Raw genomic sequence first — 27,793 nt, 5'->3', positions numbered from 1 at the left:
CACAGCTACTGCCAACAAAACTGCATACATGGCTTTCACAAAAGTTTTTACAATTTCACTATATGCTGAAGTGTGCTCAGCTTCTTCCTTCGTGTTGCATTATAATTTCCCTTCAAAGTGATTAACAACCTTGAGTTAAGCTATTTGCAAGCAATGATTTTTAGAGCAAAATGAATTAATACTTGTACCAGAAAAAGAATGTTCAAACCCAGTGTTTAAAAGCACTACAGGAATTCAGTGAGCATATTCACAACTACACTGACGAAGAAGACCAATAAAAAGCAGATGCTATTCAGTAACACACACACACACAGAGTAGCATCTTTTGTTCTGCTACCCCATTTTATCTAAGTTAGTCATCTTCAACATCATATACCTCTTACTTTCTTCCCTCTGCCTTACAGAGGTGGGGAATATTCCTGGAGCTTACACTTAAGTTATCATCAACTGCAAACACACTGAGACAAGATGCTTAAAGATTCTTTTAATTCATTTATTACCTGTGCACAAGAGAAGTAACTACCAATAAAAACTCAGGAGATATACAGTATTTTTTACATGGTTGTTAAAAGGAATTAGAATATCACATGACCATGAATGAAAGTAATATTTCCAATTACAAATCAGAATACATGTTAGAATCCTAATGGAACAAGCCAAAAAGCCTTAGAAGCCGTTCCAGAGCACAAGTCAGTGCCCCTTTAATTTGCACAATAATAAAGGTAATTTACAGTTAATCTTTGTGAATATTGAAACAATGTTACAATGCAAGTTTCTGTACAGTTAGATTTAAAGAGATAACCAGAACAGTAACTCTAGTATATTTTAGCTGAACTTGCTTAAGCATTTTTGCTGACATGGTAGTCAAAGATGCTGAAAGATTCTACACTGAAAAGAGTCTTACGACTTTTTTTTTCCCCTGGCTTTTTTGCATTTCTTATAATCTCATTCTATTGCAATGTGTAAATCTCCAGAAATGAGCTGTCTCCATTGTATATATTGTGTTTATACAAATTAAAGCAAAAAAAAGGTAGTTACTGAAGTGGTGTAAGTCTTTCACCATTTTGCTAGCAAAAAACCCCAAAAAAACCACCATGCCAAAATCACAATAAGCAGTATTGGTACCCACAAATTGTAGCTTCAATTAATTTTGTTTCATTTTTAATTTGTATTCTACATAAATTACTACTGAAAGCTAATGCTTAAGTAGTAAATAAATTGGACAGTTGTAAGTCAGACAAAACCTGCTCACCCAACTGTGAAAGCTGAGATTGTTTCAAAAAAATCACAAATAATGCAGAAAAGTGTGATGCATGCAAAAGTGAAAATGCATTGATTCCCACTATTTGAAGAAAACTACTGCACTCCACCTTAAAATGCATCAGATTGATTTTAGTTGTAACAAGACAATCCCAAGAGTCAGAATGAAATAAAGCAAATATTTTAAAGATTTAGAAGTTGTTATCAAAAATAAATTACATTTTTTCAAGTTAAAGAAACACTGCTATGAAGGCTGAGAACCAAGCAGCCTTTCAATAGCTGCACTGACGTCTCCTCCTGTTGCTATTAGCGCTTGTAAGTTTGCTTCACGGTTCAGAAAGCCCATTGCACTCAGCTGCTCCAGTTGTTGCTGAAATCGAACTTCTGGATTTTGCAACTGCTAAGAATAAAATTTCAAGCTATGAAGGCATAACACACATTTAGTAAAGTAGAGGATCTAAACGCAGCTGGTTCTGCACCACTCTTGTCTTTACAAATTTTTTACTACATCTTTTTCGAGATCCTAAAACTATACTATGACATAAAAAAAAATTCAGTTTTGAATTGAATTTAACAAGTCAGACCAGCTTCCAAGAGTATCTACACTTACATGACATTCTTGAACTGCAGGAAAAGCTGCTTCTTTGATAGAAAAGGATTAAAATTAAACTGGGTAAGTATGTCTCATGAACATTTTCTTAAAGACAAGCACATACATGTTTTTTTATTTAAATGAAACAGAGTTCAGCCTAGTAATATGAAACAGCAAGGATTATGATGATGTCACTGTTGGCAATAGTGAACAAAGACTTTTTTTCTTTACATAAAAATCACATAATTGTTAATGCTCCAAGCACTTGTTCACTAAAATTACCCAAATTCTAATTGTTAGAAAGCTTCAGTCTAAGGCAAACTGGCAGCTGTGCTTTATGGGATTATCTGGCTCACGCAAACTCATGGCAAAATTCTGCATAACTTCAGTGGTGTATCAGTTCAGAGGCATATCTGAATCAGATCAATTATAGAAAATAATATGCTGAAGTAATACTGAGAAGCATTTTTGAAATCAGTGAGTTGATTCAGACATTAAGACAAAACTTGTGCAGCCACTGCTAATTTTCCTTTTGTTCTAATTCAACAGTTTCATACATCAAGAAATTGCCACCAGTATTTAAAATCTGCATATGGTTCCACACCAATCCAATGTAAAGACATAACCTGGAATTTAAGAACTGCCTCCCACTTGCTTCCCCCATGCAAAACTAAAGAGAATGTTGACTCAGTAGTGCAAGATTTGACAACTTAAGTGAAAATGTATAATATGGTTTCCCACAGTGACACCCACCAACACTTTCTTGTGGTTAGAAAACTAAAAGAGTCTGTCAGATCAGGAAGCTGAACTAACTCACCCTGTGGCAACAGAAAAAGCAGGACTGCCCCTTCCACCAGCGGTCTGCCATTACACTGGGTATGCACCACAGTGTTAGGGTGCCGTTTCACACAGCATTCTTGGAGAGTTAACAGCGTGTCTCCTTTAAAGCCAATCTTCTTCACCACCCTACAACTACTGGCAAAACTGCTACTTTTGCTTGACTTTTGGAACTCTGGAAACCCTTAATCCCACTCAGCATGTTAACAAAATGCACTACAGTCTGGACCTGCAGGATGTCAATGAAGCCATACAACAAATTCAGTCTCCAAATAACCAGAGTGTGGTTATTCCAAAGCGTGGGACAGAGGCTTAGTTACAGCTAAAGAGTGGCAGCCCGCAATAAAGACAAAAAGCACAGAGGTAACGATGTTCAATACGCTTTTCTCTTGCCTGAGCCCACAATTCACTTGCCAGCAAACCTTCCCATCCCAATGTGCCTCAATCTTTCCAAGCACTTCAGAAATTAAAGGGTATGAAGATGAGTGCATAAAAATCAACTGTTTAAAGGATACTTCTACTCAAGTTCAATGTTTTTCCAGCATTTACTTGCACAGGTGCAACACCACTTTTAAACCCCCTCTACTCTCCTTTGACCAGAAGTATTTAGGGGGCTCTCCTCTCAACAATCAGCTTCCTTTCTAGTGGTCTACAATGCAAAAACCAAGTAAGAATTTTAAAAAAATCTAGAATATAGTGATGTACTTTACCTGAGCATTTGCACCAGCAAGCGCCTGCAACATTTGCTGGACAAACTGCTGATGACCAGGTTCAGCAGTTCCTGATGTTGGACTTGTACTGTCACTGGGAGCAGAACTAGGTACAGTGGACCCTGCAGGAGCTCCAATGCTTCCTAATCCACCTAAACCAGGATTAAATCTGCATAAATGAGAAAAAGAAATACACTGCTTGAATTATAAATTGTAGCTTGCCTTCTCAGTTATTTAATTACAGTAAAAATCCTGTTCAAGAGGGAATGACAATTTAAGTAGTAAGACCAGAGTCATCACTGTTTAGAAGCGCACAGCAGGCAAAACTGGCAGCTTCTAAAAAAATTTTAGTTAAACTATAAAAGGCAGGAAGAGTCATCTTTAATAAAAACTGGTTAAGTCTCCACGTGTAAAAAGAATGAACAACGAAACACAAGAGAAAAGGTCTTGTCTAAATTTGTAAGACTGATTCTTACCCTGGTATAAGCCCCGGTGCTTCTGTTGCTAGCGTCTGCAAGCCCTGCTGAATCTGTAGCAAAGCCTGCATTGCTCTGGGGTTTGACATAGCTGATATCGTGTCAGGATTCTGCATCTAAGAAAAGGAGATAAACTCTTCCAATATATGCAGACATTCACAGTTAATCTTTATCACTAGATGTTTTACAGAATCTGATATAACTTCTGAACTTGTTATGCAGCTTTGAGTATTTACATGAAATCCTTCAGGTATTTTTCCTTTTTTGAGAAAACTTTCATAGGAGGTCATCAATGAACTCTCTAGATGTGGACTAAGTCTTTCAAATAAGAAGTACACAGGGAAAAGTGTTTTTCATTTCCTCTTCCAGCAGACTTTGTAATCTTTCAAAGCTATAGGACTGTATTAGTCCAACTCATTCTAGATTTAGTCTCCTATATCGTACTACTGGTAAGCAACTATGGTGAACACAATGGAACAAGACCAACAGGTATCCAAGTTATATAATATTTATTTTTCCTAGCTAAATTGAGACCACAGCAGTGCGATCATGACTATTTATGCATGTCTTCCTATCTGTAGTGCCCTCAGAGCCTAAAAAAATGCAAATACAGTGCCAAACATACTAGCAAGCAAATGTAGAATATTCAAGGCCTCTCTCTCTCCTGTGACTTCAATTAACCGGCTTTCACATCCACAGATACTTTAAAAGGCAAATTCTTTTCATTTCTGAAATTAAGTGTCCAGAAACCTAACTGTTTTAGATACAAACCCAAAACTAATGGCTTATGCTCACCTCTGCTTAGAGATGCCATAGATAAGTGAAAAGTAATGTTTCAGTCACAAGTGACACAGCCTTGGTAGCCAGACCTACTTCAAACAGCAGACAGGTTTGTTAATCTTAGCAGCCTTCACTTGGCAACTACACCAAATTCCTTCGGCTGCAAAAACATTTTTGATTCGCATAGAAGTTACAGATTAAGGTCAAACTACCTCTGGTGCAGAGAACTGCAGAATAGGACATGAACTCTGGTCTGGAATATGGGTGCATACTGAGACTTAAGCACAGCAAGTTGTTAATATTCTCCATTCATCTCTTGGACTTTTACCTTCCTGACAGCTAGAAGTCTGAAAATAACTAAATATAGCTGGTAAAGTTTACTCAAATTTTAAAGAGGAAAACATTTTGCGTTCTCCAAAGAAAGCTGCTGCAACTACTTAAAGAAATTATTTAAATCCCAACTTACTGTCTCATATTTGTGTTACTTTACAGAAATGGTGGCCCAACAATTCTCGGAGCACTTAGGTGACCTGGATTTTCCCTCTATTAAAGTTATTAATTTCAGCTGTTAAGTAGCAGCAGCAATTCTTTCCTAGTTCTGCCAGGCAATTGCCCTTTATTGCAAAAGATGCCTTCCATTATGCAGAGGAACATTCCATGGTTTCTATCACCTAAACCCATAATATAAATGCCAGTAGACAAGCAAGGGAGTACAAGCTGCAGTGCTCTCAACATTCTAAGAATATCCAGCTATTTCTACACTTCACCTGCTAATGCTGCTGATCATCTGACCTAACATAGCGAATACAGCAGAGAACTAGCTGTGCAGATAAATTGCAAGGTGATACTGAGATCTTGGCAACGCACATTTACTCTGATACGAAGGACTGCCTAATGATGAACTCATGCATTTGATTAAGTCTTCAATTCCTAAGAAAAGTCTTGCTTGCTCCTATTTAGGGAACACAGTACTACTACACGCTGTGGCAGCTAATACCAAGCAAATACCTAGACTGCAAACACAGTGATATTAAGAGGGGAAGATGGTGGGAGGCCAATCTTTACAGGCAAAAAAACTTCAGAACTCACTTCTTTTGAATTAGACATGCTGTAAGATCTCTTTCCCAAATACTCAAGGTAGGTTTGAAGAGGTACAAGAAAAGCATAATGAAACTTTATTCTAGTAGTGGGAGAAGTACTAAGCTTTTTAATTTGCAAAACAAATCATGTTGCAAACAGGTGTTCTTCAACTGATGAGCCATTAGAACTCCTTCCAAGCAAAGAAGCAAAAGCAAATCTAAGCAGTTGCACTAGCCGAAGACAAAAACATCCGCTAAAAATCAGGTTTAACTTTTAAAAGGGATAGAGCCATTAAGCAAGAATTTATTACTACGTGACAATCCAACCTGGTGTCTAAAGCTAAAGAGAATATATTACAGAATCTAGCTTTTAGCCAAATCAAAGACACCAGTTTATTGAAAATATTTCTCACTGATTTGCAGACATGTATTAGCAGCTACTATTTCATCTTACTTGCTGAAGGAAAGTTGGAAGTTGTTGTCTCATTTGTTCCTGAAGTTGAGGATTTCCAGCAAATAAAGGATTATTCAACATCATCTATGGGACAAAAATATTTAACTTCACAAAGATCAAGTAGTAAAAACCACACGGGGTTTGAAAACTACTTACATGGTAATAGTCTATGAAAATAACCTCATAGAATAATGATCATCTACATCTCCTTTGACCAAAACTTGTTATGAACAACCGGACTAGAACACACTGCAGAAGTTTTTTGGTTGGGTTTTTTTTTTTTTAATTCATTTATGCTGCTGTTGTTTTAGTTTGGTTTGTTTGGGTATTTTTATCTTTTAAGTGAATGAACTGCCAGATAATTGCCAAGACAACCTCACTTGTATTACAAGAAAATCCTTGTCTGCTCAGCCTCCACTAGAGATCTAAGCAATGGCTTCCCTGCAAACGTCACCTGAAGTGAAGGACATTTTCCAATTGAGTATTTACTACAGAGAAGATAATGTTTTTTTAGTCTCAGTTCAGGATTTGACTTTGGATATTACTGCTTTAAGTAAAATTTGAAAGCACTTCTATGATAGCATTCATAAAACGGCACCTGAACTTCTACAGTGAGCACAAGTCACAAAACAGAAGCTGAAACCAGAATCATTCCTAGACTGGGCACCACCTCACCTCCCTTCACTTCTCCAAAGCTAGTAAGGGTATTTATTTACTGGTAGATCTACTGTAATTTACAACCAAAACATTCATTTTGTCCAACTGGTTCTTAGGCTGGGTCACAAGTTTAGGGCTGTACAAAACATACACAAACTTACAAGTTATTTTAGAAGCATGCCTGGCATGATGTCCAATTACAAATTGAAGAAGCTCACTGCAACAAATTATTAAGTATAAGTAGGTAATAATTTCAGTGAGTTAGGGCTTAACATTGAAAACTGGGCCACTCACTACAGACAACTGAGATGTGAAAATTTAACTGTGCCATAGATTGAACTTTTTTTTTTTTCTTTTTCACATCAATACACACAATACATTACTATACCAAATGCATTTACCTGTACAGCAAGATCAGGATTTTGGCTTAATGACTGCATCATGCTTCTCATATAGGGTGCAGACAACATATTCTGCATAAGTTGTGGGTTTTCTGTTATCTGCTGCAATAAACTCTGCATTCCTGGTGTGTTGAACATACCAGCTTTAAAAAAAAGTAAAAGGCCACTTTAGCAAACATCCTGACTATCATCAGATGAATTAGACTACCTAGAACCAGGATATAATCACTTGGTTTCTAAGAGTTTTAGTCCCTGAAACATACCTCAATGCAGTTCTGCCTCCAGAGACATCCTAGAAGACAGAGGCTGTATCCAACAAGCAATCCCACTAAGTATCCAAAATTATTAGCTCTCACATTTGTCTCCAAACAGGAAAAATACTATCATTTATATAGAGATTCCCTGCCTTTGTTATTTTAAGGCAATACACAAGTACTATTACCACTCTTTGTTTACTTTTTATGTTTATTTTTCTACAGAGGACTTTGCTACTGGTCAAATGTTCTACAAAAGTAAATAGCACCAAAAACTCTGAAGCAAAAACTCTCTAATGAAAGCATAATTTCCTGCAAGTCCCAACTATGTGCAAATATATAAAATTGCAGTAACAAACATACCTCCTAGTCCAGGTCCCAAATTTGGTACAGTTGAGCTCTGCCCTGTGCTGCCAGAGGTGCTGTTTCCAGCACTACTGCTGCCACCACTCTCACCACTGGTGGTGGTACTTGTTGTGGAAGTCTGCGAGCTGGACTGAGGAGCCCAGGGATTTGGTAGAGGATCTCTATTTTCTGTACGAGATGGCTGACTGTCCCCTCCTGTTGATGCATTGCTTACTAAAGAAGCAAATGGGTTACCTCCAAACTACAGGGGAAGGAAAGCAAACATGTATTATCTGCTAAAGCAAACAGTTTATACATTGGCTATAAATGACAAATTACCTTCCAAAATTACAGAAGGTGGTAAGCGTTGATGGCTCTTGACAAGTCATACTCACCATTCTATAGTAATTCATTGTAAATATTCTGAAAAGACTAGAGATACTAGCCCATCCAGAAAAAATTAAATCACATTTTTTTGAAAGCAGTGTTCTACTACACTGGTATTTTGATCACAATAAGATTGTATCTTGCATACTGGTTTACAAATTCAAAGCCTTTTTTCCTTCCCATCTTAGGTTCCAAGTTACTAAACACACCCCTAAAAAAATATTCCTGGACCTCAGAATTTTAAGGCAAAGAATTAAAAGAAATTAAAATCAAGTAATACAGGAACCCATTAACTTTAAAATACTTTCTCAAATACACAAAGCAATACCTGTATTTCTTCAAGCTTAGAGAAGCACCAAATTTTTAAAGCTCTTTCCTCCTCCCCTCAAGAGTAAGAGACCACGTGTTGACTTCAAGCTTCAAGAAACATTTTGTCACATACGCATTTTGAAATTTACATTACTTACATGTTTTTGTTTTAAAAAAATTTTTACTTTCAGTGGCATCTGCAATCTTTTCTCACCTGTTCCTGTGCTGCATTCATCATTGGCTCCTGAATATCTGTGTACATACGTCGTAAGGCATTGTATCCACCTGGTATACTTTCAAGGTTGCTCAACGCTCGGTCTTGGTTTCGCATCATTTCCTGCATCATTGCAGGGTTTCTAGCAAGTTCTAGTGTCTAGAGAAGTGGAACGTTTAATCTGTATTAATAAGAAATCCATTCTAAGGCGAATGGATTTCAGCGTTTGGCAATATCTCAGTTACCACTGTTTAACCCAGTTTGAAATTATGATTAAAGCCAAATGAAGATGTCAGCTTAGTGGGACTCAAGTGAATTCAGTACTTAGCCAGCGTTCTACCACAACTGTCATTATGTTCATTGGGTCAGGAAGCACTGGCTAAACAGAAGAAAAACCTGGATTAAACTGTTCTTTTATTTCTTCATCTTCACAGCACGAAATACTCCTACCATTTCCAACATCATTACAACAGGCAGTTTATAGTAAGAAATTTAAAGTAAATACCTACATTTTCAGAAGCACCTATTTTTCTTCTGATACCTTCTGCCAAACACCATATGTTACATACCATTAATTTTAGAAGTACTCAGAAATACCCCCAGTTAGATAAAACTAAAATATGTGGTATTTTGGATAATTACTACTTCTGGTACAGAGGGTTTCAAGTGCACACACAGACATCCAACTCTAACCTCCGAAGGCATGATTACACAGTCCTCAATGTCAGAACGATGTCGCAGACCTTCTGAATTATCAGTCTATTTTGGACATTAACAACTAGAAACGCAAGTATCAGTTGTCTACAGCAATCTCTTACGGATTTTCTAGTAAGCCTAAATACTTCAAGAATATTTAAGCACGTCCAATTCCTGTTCTGTTGTTCACAGTTACAATATAATCAAAAGTCATGAACTTACAGAGATCCTTCCACATACCTGTCTCATTATATCTGGATTATTCAGCATGTGACTGATTTCTGGATTTCTCTGTATCAGTTGCTGCATTTGAGGGTTAGCCATAATTAACTGCCTCATCAGGTCAGGATTTGAAAGCATGCTCTGAACAAATGGATTTTCCATTATCTGAACCATCATTTCTGGGTTGGACATAAGTTGCCGTTGCATCTGACTTTGCAACTCTGAGAAGTTTGATGTATTTAAGCCCAGGCTACTCAGACCTGCAAAACCACCGAGGCCACCTTTAAGAGAATGAAAAAAGTATAACCAAACTTTCAGCTTCTAGTATACATTGAAACACATCCAGGTTCTTTCTAAATACAAAATACTTGAACTTATCCCACACTTTAAAGTAATGAAGATGAATGGAAAGTCTATCTTTGCAAGCTGTTAAGGAATTGTCCACCAAGAGTTCACTTCTTTAAGTAAGAAGACACACAAACAAAAATCCAAGAAACTGTTATCTGAAATAGAATGTGTTATAATTCTAACAGCTTCTTCTTCTCATTTTCAATAGGTAAGATACAAGGGATGTTTGATTGTCAGGGTCTTAGGTTCCTCCCCCCCTCCCAGCAACACTGACAATGCATTTATAATAATCATTTATCTGTCTCTTGGTTAGACTATAACCAAGAGAGAGTTCACAATATGACTCATATTCCTTATTCTAATCAAAAAGTAGAGCTCCTCTTCTCGCTAATGCACCAAGAACTAATTATGCTTTGAACTCCCCTCCTCTGCCGAGTCCAAACAAGAAATCTCAGAAAGTACTCATCAGTCTGAAGACATGTTTACACCTAAGAAAGCAACTGCTTACTATGGGTAGCTTTTCCTGTTCTACCTCTTCCCAGGACCCCAAAATCAAATGGCATGAAAAAGAATGAACCAAAAATCCCACTAAAAACACTAGATAGTATTTTTAAGTCAATAGACTACAGCCTCTTTATCCATAAAGAAAAGACTGATGCTATTAGACTTGGAACCTGAGAAATACCGAGTTGCAAGACTAGCAGCAATTTTGTTACTCCTGTTCCAGATCTTGGTTTCATTTTACAGGTCCAACTTCATCAAAACTCTCCTCACAGCAACTCAGATGCACTTTTAAGGAGCACAAGGGCACTGGAAGGAGTATCATTACCCATAGTGCCAGAATATAGCATAAGTGGCACCTTACTACTAAAGGTGAAACAGCCCAAGTCTGAAGTTTGTGGTGAAATACTGGAACAGGCTACCCAGAGAGATGGTATATACCCCATCCCAAACATTCAAGGTCAGGTTAGATGGAGCTCTGACAACCTATCTAGTTTAAGACATCCCTGCTTATTGCAGGGGGGCTGGACTAGATGTTCTTTGGAAGTCCTTTCCAACCCAAACTACTCTTATGATTCTATAAAAAATTAAGGAAACAACTTTCCTCTGGTAACTTACTGATCAGAAACCTTGTATAACCAATACCATAGATATATGTAATCACTTTTTTGGGTGGTGAGTTAGTTTGTTTTTAAAGTTTTCCATGCTATCTAACCAATATTCTTACCCAAGCCCAAAGGGTTACTATTTGTTGAAGCTGGTGTTGAGGTACTACCGCTTGATGTTGAAGTGGTAGCAGTACTCCCAGTGGTGTTTGCTTGTTGAGCTGGGTGGTCTTGTGATCTAAAAAAAGCAAGTTTATGAAGTTGCAACTTTAACAAGTTCATTTAAATAATGCTGTTAAATACAGGAACAGTATCATACTTGAGAATCTTAATCTACATTTTGATTCTTTCTCAAAAATCAGATTGTTATCTCTAGATGGTTTCCTGTAAAATCTTTCCGAGACATCCGTAATATCATCAGTTTTACAGAACAGTAGTTTGAAACATTAAGAAAACAGATGGGCACCACTGCAGCCATTACCATCTTCTCACCCTATCCCTGGGACACCCACCAATGAATTGTTTCCTCAGTCCTCTACCGTGCTTTAAGGATCCTTGCCTTATTCCACTGTACTCAAATACTACTGATTATGTCTGGGGCTTAAATAAAGCATAGCAAGATTTAATGTGTTGAATTTACTTAATGCCGCATCATTAATAGGATGCCTTACTGAATGTGAAATTCAGTTAACATTTCATTAGAAGTCAAATATGAGAATCTCAATAAAATTTAAGATTTCAAGAACAGGGTAAAAAAAAATGTTATATGAAGTTAAAGCCAGCATAATTTAGCATGGGCACTGAAGCATACTCAAGTCATATGCTGGCCATGCCCTTCTACTGCAGAGGCATAAACATGGGTGCTGCCATTTAGTGAAAGAGGTCAAGGAACTGAGCTTGTGTAAAACTAACCTGGCCTCTATTCAAAACAGAAAGAGGCTAACTTGAAACCCAAATGAGTTCTCCAGTCTGGTTCAACAATTAATCTCACAAATTCCTGTATCTGCAGGACTACAGCATGAAGTAACTTGTAGAAACTATGAATTCAGACCTCACACAAAGATTTGAGGATTCAACAGTACACTAAGTTTCATGCCTCGGTTAATCTCAGAGCACCTTTCTGCTGTAATGAAATTCTGTGATTCTTTCACTAAAGCAGAGGCTGGAAAAAAAAACCCAAAACAGAAACAAATCCAAATAAACAAAAATATCCAACCCAAGCCCAAGAGATGCCTCAGGTCCAGAGGCTCCCCTGCTATTTCTAAGAGTTCTCTGACTCCAGGCAAAACATTAGCTACCAAAGCCATAAACAGAAACTAGAGGCATGTGGAATACTTTGCACACTTTGCAAGTTCTTTCACCAAATCAACACTAACTTATAAGTAGCCTATTCTGCTGCTATACCCTGCTCATTTGACCAGTGTTCTTGTAAACAGGTAAATAAATCACAGCATGCCAAGTCATGAAGGTCTAAGATGCCATGGGACCAAGTCAACTTATTCAAGTTCTTACTGATGTTCTGGGTGTGAAGGAGGAGATATTGGTTTTGATATCTAACAGTTCTTGTTAAACTTGTGATTCCTACAAATTTGGTTTTGCATCTTTTAATATATATTCTTTTCTTGTTTCCTTTCATGTCTATCAAAACACAGATTTTGCCGAGTGAAAACCCGTTCTAGAGAAAATCTTTCAGACAGATGCTAACAATCCAGGAAAGGGAATCCTGGATAGCTCTGACATAAGTTGCCCTGACATAAGGCATCAGGTGAAACTCCTGAGAGGAAGCATTAATACTCTGTAACATTAATGGCAACTGTGAACTTTGAACACAACACAACTACCATTGACCATGTGGCTGTAACTTCAGTGAGGAAGATTATAGGCTGTACACTGACCATGGATCTTCTGCTAGAGGCACTTGGCTTCCCTTGGTCTAGAAAACACAGCAATCTTTCCTTCGTAAGCAAAAGGAAAGTAAAAAGCTTAAACCGTATTTGATTTTTCAACCGAAAAACTGTTTTGAGAAGCAACTGTAACTCTTCGTGTAACAGACAAGAAAGGTTTTCAAAGTAGGATAGAAAAGCAGACGACTGAAAACTTGCCGTTCATAGTGCTTCTATGGAAATTTGGGGTGTATTTCCTCAAGATAATGATTTGAGTATGAAGTCTGCCAGCCTCAAGTCTTTGAGTGAAATTCCCGTAAAGTGCACATCATCTTTTACATCCACTTTGCCATTATGTTTCCTCTGGCCGCTTATTAACAAATTATAGGTGTTGACTTGGAACTTTGTATTCAGAAATTCAATGCATCTTCACTGCCCATTGCTGACCACTCACTACTGCTCTGACACTGTCTAGGCCAGGTTACAAGATTACAGTGGAAGCCTGTATAATTTTGCGAAATGTAGCACAGTGATAAAATTTATCTTTTTTCAACACGGACTGGTTGGGATATATGAGGTTTCCTATTTCAAAGTGACACTTCTAATATTATTTAGAAGGGAAAAGATCTAGCTTTGGAACAGAACTTTTGTTTATTCAAGTATATGGCAGCAACAGCAGCAGCAACAAACAGAAAAGTAAGTGGCATAAAGTGGTTGGAAGCAATCCAATCTTGATACTCATGGCCAAAACCCAGCACTTGACAGGCCACATCAGAGGGGTCTAAGTCTTGCTTTTTGGGTGAAGCATAAACCCCAGGTATTTCATATACAGAATATTGAGGTGGTTCAGGACAACACTGTACTTTCTGAAAAGGTGATTTTCATTGTGCTGGCAGTTCTCTTTAGCAGGTCTTAGGAGCATACTTTAAGTTTATTCCAGCAAAGACAGTAGGTGAAAACATCACTGCTTCATTTGAAGACAAGGTACATACACGCAAAGGGTCTGTAGCTGGTGGGGTTTTTTTACTTCCTTGTCTGGGACACAATTAAAACATTCTGAAGATAATGGTAATACAGTCTTCTAGAATTCCTCAAAAAAAGCAGGAGAGGAGAGACAGATTGCAATGCTGACAGGACCAATGCAGGGACACCAAAAATTCCCCGAAAGCCATAGAAGTGGCATTGTGCATGGGTGCTCCTTTGCCCAGAGGCAAAATGCAAGAAAGTAAGAGAGACTGGCATGGCTATTTCAGTACGTACAGCTCTTGTAGGTTCAACCTATGAATCCTCTGGTGACTGTGCAAGTCAAAAGCATCCTGCTATCACTATGCACAAAGCCTCTCTGCCACACTCAAGACTGCAGGCAAAAAAAGCAGAAGTCATGACAATAGCATAATACTAGTTTAGATGCATGAAGCACAGAACCACAGTATTAGCTAATACCGTACACAAGATCTGGGTGGCTATCAGGTCTAAACTGCAGGCTGGGGAGGCATGGGGCAGGGAAGGGAAACCTCTGCCAGTGCAAACAAAAGTGTTTTGACAGAAACACAACCCCAAGACAGAGAAGATAGTCCCACCAGGAAGTGACCATGGAAATGAAGACATGATTTTCAAAGATGCCTACATTTAATACTAATGCTACTAATTTCAACAGGTACATAAATTTAATGCTATGTTATGAAGACGCCTCTGTGACTTGGTAAGGCCTTGAAATAGAAAGCATGTTTGGTTTCTGTCCTGAGTTGCATGCCCTTACCTTCATCATGTGACATTTTCCCACAGAAGGAGATCCTCACCACAGACAGGAAAGACTCAAGCAGAAGGGGAGCAAGAACACTCTCACTCTAGAATAACGCGTATTTCATTGACTAAGCAAGCTGCATTCAGTTGAGGGATGTATTACCCTACTTGCTGAAAGGATTTTTGAGTTTAGCCTTTTCCTTCTGGACACTTCACAGGAAGTAATGTGCAGATGACATAGCTCAACTGATGCAACTTTCTCATTGTCATTTTAAAGTTACTTCACCAAAACAAAAAATTCTTAAACTCCAAGGCCTTCTCTACAGCCAGATAAACTAGCTGCACTAAAGCAGTTCTCCAAAAAACTTCCTTGTCTTGTTTCATCAAACAGCAAGTAAGGATTCACTGCACGTTTTCACAATGAAAAGCTGCACAACATATCCATATGGATGGTTATGAGCTGGTGTCTAGACCTACGGAGCCAAAATACAGCCAGTATTCAGCACTAAAACCAAAAGCGCAAGACAGTTGCATCTAGAAACATGAACCCAATTAAAATACAAGACAAACCAAAGAAAAGAGCACTGTAACTTCAGACTTATTCTGCACCAACTGTGACTAAGGAGATGATTAAAGTGATTTAGTCCAATCTAGGTTTGCCAAACAGAAAGCTAGTAAGAATTCAGAGTATTTTCACTTCTTAGAGGTAAACAGAAGATCACTCATCAGTAAGGTTACCTGTTTTGCGTTTTGATAACCAGGTGAACAGTAAGTCCATCATGAATTCCATGCTGAGTCAATGTATCTTGATCTTTTAAAATTTTTCCAGCAAATATCAACACCAGCTGATCAGTGTGGGACTTGAAACGCTTAGAGATTTCTTCCTTGAACTAAACAGAAAATATTTACACAATTATGTAATTGAAAACTGAACCGTATTTTTGTATTGATTTAAGGACAATTTATTTTTTTCACTTTAATGTATTATCCTACTTGCACTGCAGATTGTTTCACAACATCTAGAAATTCTTTATTAAGTTTTCTTAATTTTTTTTGTCCATAGGAAAGTGGGAAATAGTTATTTTTATTTTGTATAATAAAAATCAAGAGTTTCACATCTAGACCACTAGTTATGTAACTACCAAATAACAAAATTCAGACTCCACTTAAAAGACTACTATGGCTTCAATTAGGCATCCATCCATGACAATAAATATATACAAGTATGTATACTACTTATATATGCACAAATATATACACACCATAAATACTTTTATATAATTATATACTAGTGTGCATATAATTATATAAAAGTAAGTATACACTGATACATATATATACACACGCGCGCGTGCCACTGAAACCATCCATTGCTGAAAGACTGAGGATGGAATATCACAAGTATGATATATATGTCTACACTTTTGCTGGAAATAAACAGAGAAGTATCCTCTCTTCTTAGACATATTTTTGCTGCCTTCCATGTATCAAAATTAGCTTTCCCTTCCATGCAGGTAAAAGTTACCTCTCAAGTGGCTCTGCTTTCTCATTCAACATATAACATAGCTACACGAAATACTGTTGCAGCCCAGAGCATGGCTAATAGCCACATTCTTCAGCTGACCAGGAAATCATACCCTCATTAAAACAACTGAACATGGATGCCTATCATGTACCTCCTTGCCTTCCTAGCCAATAATAGCCATGTTACGCTTTGACTGAGTTCTGACTGGGATTTACTATTCTCTAGAAAAATGCTCTCACAGAAAGAAAAAAAAAAAAAAAAGAAACAACAAAAAAACCCCACAGAACTTAAAAAGGAAGATACCCAAGAAAAAATGCTAAGGAATTACCTGATTATAAGAAAGCCTGATAAATTTATTCAATAAAACTAGTCAGTAGGCTAAGTTTTTTAAGAGTATCCCAGACAGTCAGAAACTCCTTCAGCAGTTCACCCTATTTAACAGTTTAAGTTAGTTGACCATACTACTTTAAAAACCTTCCCAAACAGCCTACGGAGGTCTCACTCTTATGAATATAAAATATTAATCTTTCAATTAGTTATGAATAATTTTCTAAGTAAAATCCCACTGTATTAGGCTTTGAAGGTTCTTTTAGTATAGGAAGAGGGGAAAAACCAGATGGGGGGAGGAGGCAGGGAGAGAGTGTGTCTAACAACAGAGGTAAAAAATTTCTGTGTTTGGGTAGGAGGTTACCCTTGGTTATTAGAAGTCTACTCACACAGCATTAGTTCTCGTTCTTGGGGAAAAAAATTTAAAAAACTTATAAAGTCAGCCTTTATACTCACAATATTTAGAGTTGCAAGTATTCCAGAAAGTCACCCAGTCTACTTCCTCCCAAAGTGGGTTACTTAGCTGAATTATTCCTGACATGTTTATCTAGTCTGTTCTCTTCAGATCCCCAGCAACTTTTTTCTAAGAAACCTGTTCCAGCATTTCACTGTCCTATTTTTTCATTGTCTTGTCCACAATGGACAATCCAAACAGACCGTTGTTCTCCTTAGAATAAAGGGTTGCAGTAAGGCTAATCTTTCATTGAGGGCTGTTTTCTAATCCGATCATTCCCGTCACACTCTGGATTTTCAAATCCAGTTACATCATTTTGTCAGTGGGGAGCTCAAAACTGGATAAAATATTCCATACCGGTTCTTATCTATACTTAATGGAACAACAGGATAAACTCCACATCCTGCAAACCATACTTCTATTTATAAGAAAGTGAGAAAACATTCATGTAACAGTGCTGACTTATTTAACAGCTATAAACTCTAGACTCTTTTCTGCAGAGCAACTGTTCATGCAGTTGCTTCTTATTCTGTGGTGTTCTAGTTCATTATTCTTAATACACATTCTAATGTAGCATAAAACCAGCAGAAATACAATTTCATAGAAAGCTAATGCATAAGAATAAAGGACTACCACACTGTGCCAAACCAAACCTATTTACCCAAACTCATCACATTTTCAATATGTTGTGACTGTGAAATCCACAACTTAATTCTCATCAGAAGGCTGATGCTGTAGTATAAAAAATATTCACAGAATCACACAATATTTTGAGTTGTAAGGGATCCATAAGTATCACTGAATTCAACTCCCTGCTCCTCAATGGACTACCTAAAATTAAACTGTATGATTAAGAGCATCATCCAGACACTCTTTGACCTCTGACCAGCTTGATGCCATGACCACCTCCCTGGGGAGCTCATTCCAGCAACTGACCACCCTCTCAGTGAACAGCCTTTTCCTAACATCCAGTCTGAACTCCTTCCTGATGCAGCTTCATTCCATTTCCTTGTGTCCTACCACTGGCCACCAAAAAGATGAGCACCTCCTCCTCCTCCGCTGCCTCCCTTCAGGAAGCTGTAGACTCTGACAAGGTCACCCTTCAGCTTCTCTTCTCTAAGATGAACAAACCAAGTGACCTGGGCTGCTCCTTCCAAGTCTTGCCATCAAGGCCCTTCACTGTCTTGATCACCCTCCTTTGGACACACTCTAGTTTAATGTCCTTCTTTAAATTACGTTATCTTAAACCAAGCCCTGTGACACACTTCCAGAAGATGCTATTTACCCATCAGGTTAAGGAAACAAAACCCCATTTCTAGAACATAACCAAACAGTACATAATGTTACTAGTATATAGCCATCAAAAGGCTATAAAATTCCTTTTCTCTACTTGCATTTAATGCTATTCAGACCTACAAAACAATACTACAGTATGACATGAATGCAACAGTCAATATACCAGGACCCCCAAAACAACTTATACGGCAACATACATGCATGATCCAAATGCACAATCAATCTTTCCAGTCACAATAATAAAACTGTCAAGAAAACAGCCAATTCTGACTGAGGTTTATTTACATAAAAAGCCCAACCAAGATGAAAGGGGGGGGGGATCAACACCTAATGTGTTGCTTCTGGGGGGAAAAAATAAAAATCAGAAGACAAGGATAAGTCTCATCTTTGGCATCACCTGATCTCTGCTAATACTAGAAGACTATTAGCTTTAGGCTGGAGTTTGTCACAAGTCACTACTGTTTGCACTGTGAAATACAGTCAAGGAGGATGGAAGAGAAGACTTCCATTCTGTATGCAAAACCTACCTTTGGTATTATCAGTCTCTCACTGTTAATGGTAACTGAACTGCAAGTCCATTCCCCCACAGTGAAGGGAAATCACAGAATTTTCTTCAAATTCAGACAACAAAAGGACGAGCAAAATGACTGGCAAATGCATTCTTACTCCCACAGACCTTATCTGTGTAGCTTTTATAGGACTCCCCACCACTCTTACTGGCAAGAAATAATTTGAGGGGTAAGGTGCTACAGCACTACAGTAATGAAAGACAGCATAAAAAGTGAAGCCAAATTTCTCAATTCTCTTTTCCCTAAACAGAACTGTAAACATTAATCTGGTACATATTGCCTCAGAGCCTCAAATTAAACATATGCAATCAATAGCAAAGGGAATAAAGCAAATGAGATTATGATTATGGGAATTAATACACATTTGTAAGAAAAAGCACTATCAGTAAATTATAGTTTAAATACTTTGTTACCAGGGAAAATGAAAGCAGGAGTTTGAAGTGTCACTGACTGGAAATAATGAGCATTTCTGTCCAGTTTTCCCACTGCACTAACTCTTCACTTTTGTTAACATAATCTGAAACCACTGCTTGGTTTATTTGCTTTAATATTCTAAAATGCAAGTTCTAGCTCACTGTAATAATTCTAGGCACTGTGATACTAAAAAAAGATGTTCAGTTTGAGCGAAGAAAAGGACTTAAAGTTGTAAAAATAATGTTTCACCATACCCAACACCCAGCACAGTCACAGGAACTAGTTCATTGTAGTCCTCTAGTCACTGACTAAAAATTATGTATAATTAAGTCAATTGTAGACATTAATAGACAAATCAGTGGACAGAAACACAATGGGAGTCAGACTGAAACACAAGACTAACATCTAGACAGAGTCCTAGTTTCCCTAGTGAGTAAATGAGAACACAGTAAGAGTGAATTAATTCAAGGTCACAACTTCCTTAAAGCATGGAAACTTGTAGATTTGACATGAATTAGAGCAAATCTAAAACTAGTCTTTTTGAAGCACTTTGCCCATATTACCATTTTACCTCAAGCTGACTTGTTTCTATCAACTTTTTTGTTTTTAAAAGGACAGGAACAGTGTCATTTTTCACATTGAGAACATTCACTTTTTTTTAGCAGCACACCAGCACTTCTTGTTTATACTCTCAATTTCCATGTTAAATATCCTCATCTTTACACAGCTTTAAAAAAAACTTAGCCCAGTACTGTGCTAACAAAACTTGGATTTTTTCATTCTATGTTAAAACAAAAATAAGCTGTGAAGCAAGTTAGGACTTCTATCACACCACCTCAGCTTATTTCCTGTGAAGAATTTTGCAAAGGGTGGACATCATGATGTTAATGCCCAGTGCTGAACAAATGCGTACTTCCACCTGACCTAGTTAAAGTAAACATTTTGTCACTTAAAGCAAGTATCTGAATACATGAGTAGAACAGCTGACTAAGACTTGTTTTGCACTGTCAGGTTGCAGAGCAGATCCCTACTTCAAACATTAACATATTAACATCTGAGCATCTGACAAGTAGGCCTAGGAAGGGCCTGGTACAAAGTTATTCTAGGCAAAGTAAAAAATACTAATATGCAAACTGTCCTTCCGTATGTTACCACTACGTAAGGACTCAAAAGCTTCTGCTGCCTCACTCTATGACGTCAAAAACAGCAACTGTAACAACATTACTATCCATTCACATGACAAGCACTGTGAAAAAGCAGTGAAAACAGGGAAACAAATAAATGAAAAATACTTTCCCAATCCTCTCAACCTTGGCTTAATGAGACACACTTAAAAATTAAATTACAGTAACAGTCTGAAAGAGGCCTCAGGGAATCAACATCCAATTCCCACCGAAAAGTAGGAAAAAACAGGCCCCTAAACACTGCAACCGCTTCAAAGATACTAAGCCTCAATTTTATCTAGATGATAATAAAAAAATAAAGTTGCTGTATCTCCCCACACACTCTGTTTTGAATACAGTAGTGGATGACACGGAAGCAAAAGCTTGTACCCAGAGGGCTGAACTGCAGTTCACATTCTCAGCAGTCCCTCCAGCAGTTCTACTACAAAGAGCTTCACATCACATTACCTTGTTCAGCACTGCCATTTCAAATGATCATTTAAACTTTCAGCTGCTATTCCTATTAACTTAACTGTGTAAGTGCATTAGTAAGATCCTACTCTTACACCTACACCTAGATGTTTCAACAGAGGCTAACTTTGATGACCTCTGGCTTTCTTCTATAGCATAGAATGAAAGGCTACAGGTCCTCCTGACCCAAGAAGTTAATGAACCACAGACTCACAGCAACACAACCACCGATAGCTTTCCTAATGAATCATACCTGGTGATCTTATGACTGGGACTTAAAGTGAGTCAGTGGAGACAGGGTTTCATTGCACAATTCTTGGACATATACAGGAAGGGGGACACAAATTTGTGGTTTTAAGTAGGAAAGCACTTTTAGCCCACAGCCTATAGCATGCAGCAGATAAAATGTAGTCAGATATGCATCCCAAATCAGGCTTCTATATAAGCGTATTCTCTCTTTCACAACCCAATGCAGTTACTATCTTCCTGCACCCTTGCCAGTGACCCATGCTAGTTTCACAATCCAATTATTTCCTCAAATTCCTGCAACCCAAACTCATCTCAAGAAATACATTCAGTTTCCTGATGAGTTTGCAAGGCTAGTAGCCCATACAGGAAAACTGCAGAAATGCAACCTAGTGGAAAGGGCTCAGGACTTGTGTTCTAGCTAGTTCTATTGCTTTCACACATCCTTCAGCAAGTCACTCCACTCCTCCATGCTTTGACTTAGAAGAAATGGTTACCAATACTTCCCTTCTCCATAAAAACACTTTGCAATCTACCAGTGCAAAGTGCTGTCCTTGCAACAGAACTAGTCTGTTCTCTAGCAAGGCACCAAGACTGGAAAAGGGCATAAAAGGATTAGGTGTAAACCAGGATTCTTTCAGTAGAGCTCCTTCCTGAGAATCCACCCTATACTTTCTTTTTCATGAGACAGCATAAGATGTTTTATCCTTTAACTTAACTGGGAAGACCTTGGGCAACATCCATTTTTCCTGGGGAAACACCAAGATGGGAGTTACTGCTGACAGAATTTCTTCTCATCCAACTTTAAACTGGTAAGTGTCTTTAAACAGTTTGACTTTAGCAAGTTTCAAATTTAAGGTGATACTGAATATAAACATGAATGGACTACAGATATAATAGCTAACATTCTTTTTAGCCTGCCAGTGGAAGCAAACAATTAATGCCATCTAAAACAAGAAGTATAAAAAAAAGCATTTTTCTCCATATATTCCCAATATATGGAGAAAAATATATTCCCAATTTTTAAGATTTTGGCCTAACCTTACTCCCATACAGTGACCCTTCTTACATATCCAAGGTTTACAGTCACTAGATTAAGATGTTGACTGGGCTCTAAACATGAGAGCTCTATCACCTCTTACCATGAGACCTCTATCACAGCTGTTTATTCATTAGAGTTTTCTCTGCTGTTGCAATTTTGAACAGTATACAGGACAATCTTTAAAGATTCTGTGATACTCCTGACCCATGACTGAGGGTGAAGGTGTTTTGCAAGCAAAACAAACTCACACAAAATCACAGGAGCAAGGCAGGCCCTATGCAACATGAATAAAGTTTAACAAGGATTAAAAACCTGAAATATTAAAAAGAACCTGTACTCTGCGGGAAAGTATCTGCACACAAGACACTTCACAGTATTATTTAAATAGGTACTCTTATTTTACTATATCTGCCAGTCATTTATCAGAAAACTTGCTAAGTACCATGGTTTGATAACTGATACTTCGGAGTTGCATCTAACTAAGCCAATTGTCAGTAAAATCAATAGACCTTTTCCTAAATGTTTCTGTTCTACCAAACAGCCATCTACCATTGCTCTAAAACAATTTTTACCAAGTTTCCAAAATGAGAAAAAACTCCAAACCTTAAGAAACATGAATAATCAGGAGTATTTATGGAGCTATATGCATATATATGCAGTAGAGTCCACAGATGTGTTTCAATGCACCGAGACACCAGATGATGGAAAACCTAATGTTAAGCAATTCTGGTAGTCAATTCACTTGAGTGCCAACAGAAAGCTAAATCATAACACTGGAAAAGAAAACAAACTGAACTCCATTATCCAGTTTCAACCTTTTTTGGTTGTACCCTTCAGCAATCCCTGGACTACAGAAAAACAGAGAAAGGATTGGATTAAGTTAAGAACAGTTTAATTTTAACTCCTTTATGAAGCAAAACATTACATAAAATATTAAAAGCATATACAAGTCAGGAAAGATGCTCCACTACCAAATTACCCAATGCTCCCCTTAACATTTATACCTATGTGATCTTTATAAGCAGAACATTAGGAATTTGGGATTTTGAGAACTAGGCACAAATCTGAAACCCTGGATTTACAGATTTGAAGTTTCAACCATAAACTGCATTCAGTTGTAATCAGAGAATACAACCTCATGAGGCCTCCAGTTGACAAAAAGCATCCTTCAACACAATGTATACATTTACACATGTAATTCAGTAAGTCAGGCTTTTACCTATAATTTAGTGTAGTACAGAAATCACTTATTTTCAAAAGCATACTACAAGCTGTTAAATATGCTAATACTAAAAACTGTATCCCACACTGAAGAGACATTCCATTAAAATGTTGAAGTTAAATAGATATGGGGGAAAAATGCAAAAGAACCAAATCTGTTTTCTGTGGAACTAAACTCAATTTCACTAAGTCTTCCAGATGGACATTACTCCAAAATTTTCAGATAATCACAGGATTGACAGTAATTATAAGAACTGCAAGCTTCTGAAATTATCAGTGCAGATTTGATATATGCACTGTTTGTTGGCTTAAGTTAAAAATATACAGCAAGTTTCAGAGTTGTCATGTTCACAGAATGCACAACTTGGTATCTTGCAGTCTGCATATGCACTGCTGGACAGTAACTCTGAACCAAATATAACAATCTCTTGAACGCTGCAAATGTCAACATTGGGCATTAAAAGAAATGCACTATGAAGTTTCAGCAAGCTTTAACTCTTCCAAAATTCCCTCATTGCGTAAACAGTCTCAATGATGAAAGTAAAATGTTTTTTCCATTTAACTAGTTCCAACACCTCACCACTCAAACAATTCAAGTCATTCACTAAGACATAGAGACACAAGTCGTCCATAACATGAGCACTTTGCCTTTGCACACAGGCTTTACCAAAACACACGCTTAAGTCACCTGTGCTAAGCAAGAGATTGCCAAGATTGATGAAGTCAGAAAATGAACTGGGGGTGGGGTGGCATTGGTCCTTACAGTGCAGGACAGAGGCAAAAGACAGTTTTGCTAAGCTCAGGTGTCAGCACCGTCAAGAGTCGGCTTAAGTCAGCAAGCTTACAGGTATTTATCTTTACACACCATATATTCTTGCTTTTTGCAAAGACTTCACGATCAGTGTCATACCCAGTCAAGAAAGCAAATATTTGGTCTTTGCCCTAACATTGAGCCAAACTGTGCTCAGTACAATCAAATAGGTTCAACAGAGAAAAAGACAGATGGGTGGCACTTGCAATCAACTGACCTCCCAGAGTGGCTTTGTACTTGAAGGTAATTTTCCATTCCAACCTGCATATCTGCTGTTCTAGCTGCACAACAACAGTATCAGCAATAACAAATCCTACGTTGCTGAAGTCTTCCAACGTAGGGAAAAGTCCTCCTTGACTTAGGGTGGTTGCAAACCTGATTTACATTAACGAGCCGACATAAAATATGTTTTGTGTAGCCCTAAATTTGGCCCTGATGACCCAAAATATTTAGCTAAAAATCTAGATTTTTGTTCTGGCAGTTTTCTGAAATGACTACAGACAAACAAACAAGTCAGCCCACAAAGTTATAATATTAGCTCCAGAAACATGTAACTGAATGGGGTTTATTTTGCTGTTTTAGGGTTACCTGGGTGGTTTTTTTCAACCTACAAATACAGCAAGCATTGCAGGCCCACCTACACCAACAGAACAAACCACCTGCTGATCCCAGATGCATTTGAACAGATACTTGGTTTGAGATCAACCTATTTTCAAGGCTGGCTCTAGAAGCATAACATCTACTGTTGATGCTTATTATTAAGAACAGCCGATTTTTACAGTTTAAAAGCAACAGCCAGTACTAGTCATACTACAGGAACAGTGCAGTTTTTTAGTACTAGTTACGACACTGTCTGAGACGCAAAGCAAACGGTTGACCCATATGGGCAACCTTACTTCAAGAAATCAAGATGTAACTGTAGATTTTATCTTTTAACAACAGCTCCAAGGGAGACAACATTTGGACTTTAAGGTATATGTGGACAACAAAGACATTTCAAGCAGTATGTTCTATTAATTACCTAAATTTGTGTGGCTGCTTTCAGTAAAAACTCATGTTCTTGCCAGGTTGTATAACTATTTGAGTTTAAGACAATTGCTCATTTGAAAACCTGGCAGCCTCACTGGCATTCACATTTAAAACAATCTTGCTGAAGTGGAAAATATTATAAAATTCACATCTTAAGTAAATCATGTTTATAATTCTTGAAGGACCTAAACTAACAGCAGACTGCTTTTCAGGACAAATGCGATCCTCAAGTCAGATCCAGCGTATGAATCTCTCTTTAAAAAAAGAAAAACCCAAACCAAACCCAAACAAAAAACAACACCCACACAAAACCCCCCAAACCTGCAAAGACTTAACAAAAACTGCATGACACAGTTCACAAATCTGTGGAGAACAGAGAAGCAAAAAGCACCCCTTTCAGACTGAGATTGCTGGGAAAGCAGTGGACAACATTAAAAAGCAAACACAGTCATTTTACCTTTGGGAGAAATGCCTAGATTAAGCTTGCAGAGACAGTAGCTGATACATACAATACTGCAGCTGCCAAAATATCTGAAAATGTCAGTGAAGACAAGACAGTAGTCTCACCCCCCTGGCAGCTGGAGTGAAGACCTCAATGAAACTTATGCCTGGGATACTTATAAGCCAAACGCTGACACAAAAAAATCTGATTCTAAACCAGACCCAGTGTAAAAGCTAGTGGGGGGGTGGGTGGGTGTGTGGAAGCGGAAACAGCATTTTGTCTCTGTACATTTACTAACTGGAACAAGAGTCTGATATTCTAGCCAAGGTGCAGGCACTAAATTTTACACTTGGGAGCCTTTACTTCATTTTTTGTATTCTCCTACAATAGCCACACAATGCCTTTGAGCTCACTCATTAGGTAAAGGAAAAGATTTCAAGCTCCGTAACTAGACAACAGTGGCACTATCACACATGTAACCTCTTTTTGGTGGAGTTTGCAGTTACCAACTGTACCAAAAAAATGTGAAATCGTACTGACCTGCCACATTTAGAGACATTTCAATAAGGACTTCAGAGAAATTCTATGGAAAACGAAGTAAGCTTTGACTCTCCTTCAGGGAACTTCACTTTCTGGAGTATTTAGCACAGCAACGTCTACATCCTTCACCAAGTGGGAGACTCTGGCTTTACAGCACCTCTACCTTACAGTTTAATTATACCTTTTCTATGATTTCTAGTTTTCTAATTCAAATAATGAACTTCTAGTCAATACTTGCAAATAGTACTGATTGATTCAGTAGCTGTCACTGCTTCTGTTGAGCCAAAGGTGCCACTGGGCACAGGCTCCCACAAGAATGCAAAAAAGACCCTGATAATTCAGACCTGCCTAACAGTACTGCCACGCTAAGTACTGCATAAATAACTAGCACAGTTAAGTACAGCATGCATGCTTTATTTGTACTGTAAATATTACAAACAGTCTAGAGACATAACTTCCCTAAAATGCAGGCATCTTTGCATAACCTGCTTGCTGCTTCTAAGGACAGTTTTAGATCAAGGTAACCACCGGCAGTACACAGCTGCAACGCAAGGTGATTGCATCTATTTTCTACAGTCATGCTCGCTAGCCAGCCTACTTGCAGACTGAGTCAGCTCGACAGGACAACTCACAGTTAGAAAAGGAGCCACATCCACCTTCCGGCCCGGCTCTCAGCATTGCAACAGCGAAGAGAAAAGACGGAGAGGGGAGGAGGAGGTGAAGCGGGAGGTTTCTTCACTACCCCCGCTAGGCTCAGATGGCAGCGGCCGGCTCCTGGGCCGGGCCGGGCCCAGGCCAGTCCGAAGAACAGGAGCTGCTTTGTCACCGTGACGGGCCCTCGCCCTGCAATGCTGGAAGCGGGAGCCGCGGGCCTGGTCTCCTCTCCCAGACCGCGCTCCGCCCGGCCCCGGGCCCCAGCCCCGTCCTGGCTACCCCCGCCAGGCCCCGCTGCTCGCTCCCTCGCCCGCCGGCCCCTCGGCCCGCCGCGCTGCCCTCACCTGCCGGACACTGCTGGTCTCAGACACGGCGAACTCCTCCTTCTCTTTGGGCGTCTTCACCGTGACTTTGATGATCCGCGGCTCGGCGGCGGCGGCGGAGCCCTGGGCGGGGGACTCCGGGGGGCTACGGCCCCCCGCGGGACCCTCCGCGCTCTCCGACATGGCGGGGGGGGGTGGGAGACCTGGCCGGCTGCGCCCGCGCGCTCCCACCGGCTCGCCACAGACCCTCCGCGCTGCGCAGCGACCCCGACGCCCGCCCCGCAGCCGCGACCGGAAACAGCCCGGCTCCGCCGCGGCGCGCGCTGATGACGCCCCGCATCGGGGAAGTTACTAGAAAAGGGCGGTGCCTGCCCGGGTGTGGGCTGGCCCGCCCCGCCCCCGCGCGCCGGAGGAGCCCCGCGCATGCGCCGCACGCCCCGGCCTCCGCAGCCGCCGCCGCCGCGGGGGGTTTGAACGCTCGGTCTGCCGTCGTGGAGCTTGGAGTTCATGTTC

At 38.9% G+C, this 27,793-nt stretch overlaps 1 protein-coding gene across 5 annotated transcripts; it reads right to left on the bottom strand.

Annotated features, from left to right (window-relative positions):
• Positions 1-464: 464 nt before the first annotated feature.
• UBQLN1 (ubiquilin 1) lies at positions 465-27,588 on the bottom strand. Of its 5 annotated transcripts, none has more exons than XM_056324604.1 (11): positions 27,302-27,588; positions 15,492-15,643; positions 11,250-11,365; positions 9,692-9,954; positions 8,756-8,914; positions 7,864-8,107; positions 7,247-7,389; positions 6,189-6,272; positions 3,876-3,991; positions 3,400-3,568; positions 465-1,679 (listed from the first exon to the last, which is right to left on the bottom strand). In XM_056324604.1, exons 1-11 carry the CDS (start codon positions 27,461-27,463, stop codon positions 1,587-1,589), a joined length of 1,701 nt encoding a protein of 566 aa, XP_056180579.1. In that variant the 5' UTR covers positions 27,464-27,588; the 3' UTR covers positions 465-1,586. The 5 variants fall into 5 exon arrangements, with proteins under 5 accessions (XP_056180579.1, XP_056180577.1, XP_056180578.1 ...); XM_056324602.1 differs by having other exon boundaries at positions 465-1,657; XM_056324603.1 differs by having other exon boundaries at positions 465-1,660; positions 9,692-9,933.
• Between the last annotated feature and the right edge of the window lie 205 nt (positions 27,589-27,793).

The sequence above is a fragment of the Falco biarmicus genome, chromosome Z, assembly GCF_023638135.1.
Source record: "Falco biarmicus isolate bFalBia1 chromosome Z, bFalBia1.pri, whole genome shotgun sequence".
NCBI lineage: Eukaryota > Metazoa > Chordata > Aves > Falconiformes > Falconidae > Falco > Falco biarmicus.
The sequence above is the reverse complement of the archived record's forward strand: the minus strand, read 5'-3'. Positions and strand labels throughout refer to the sequence as shown.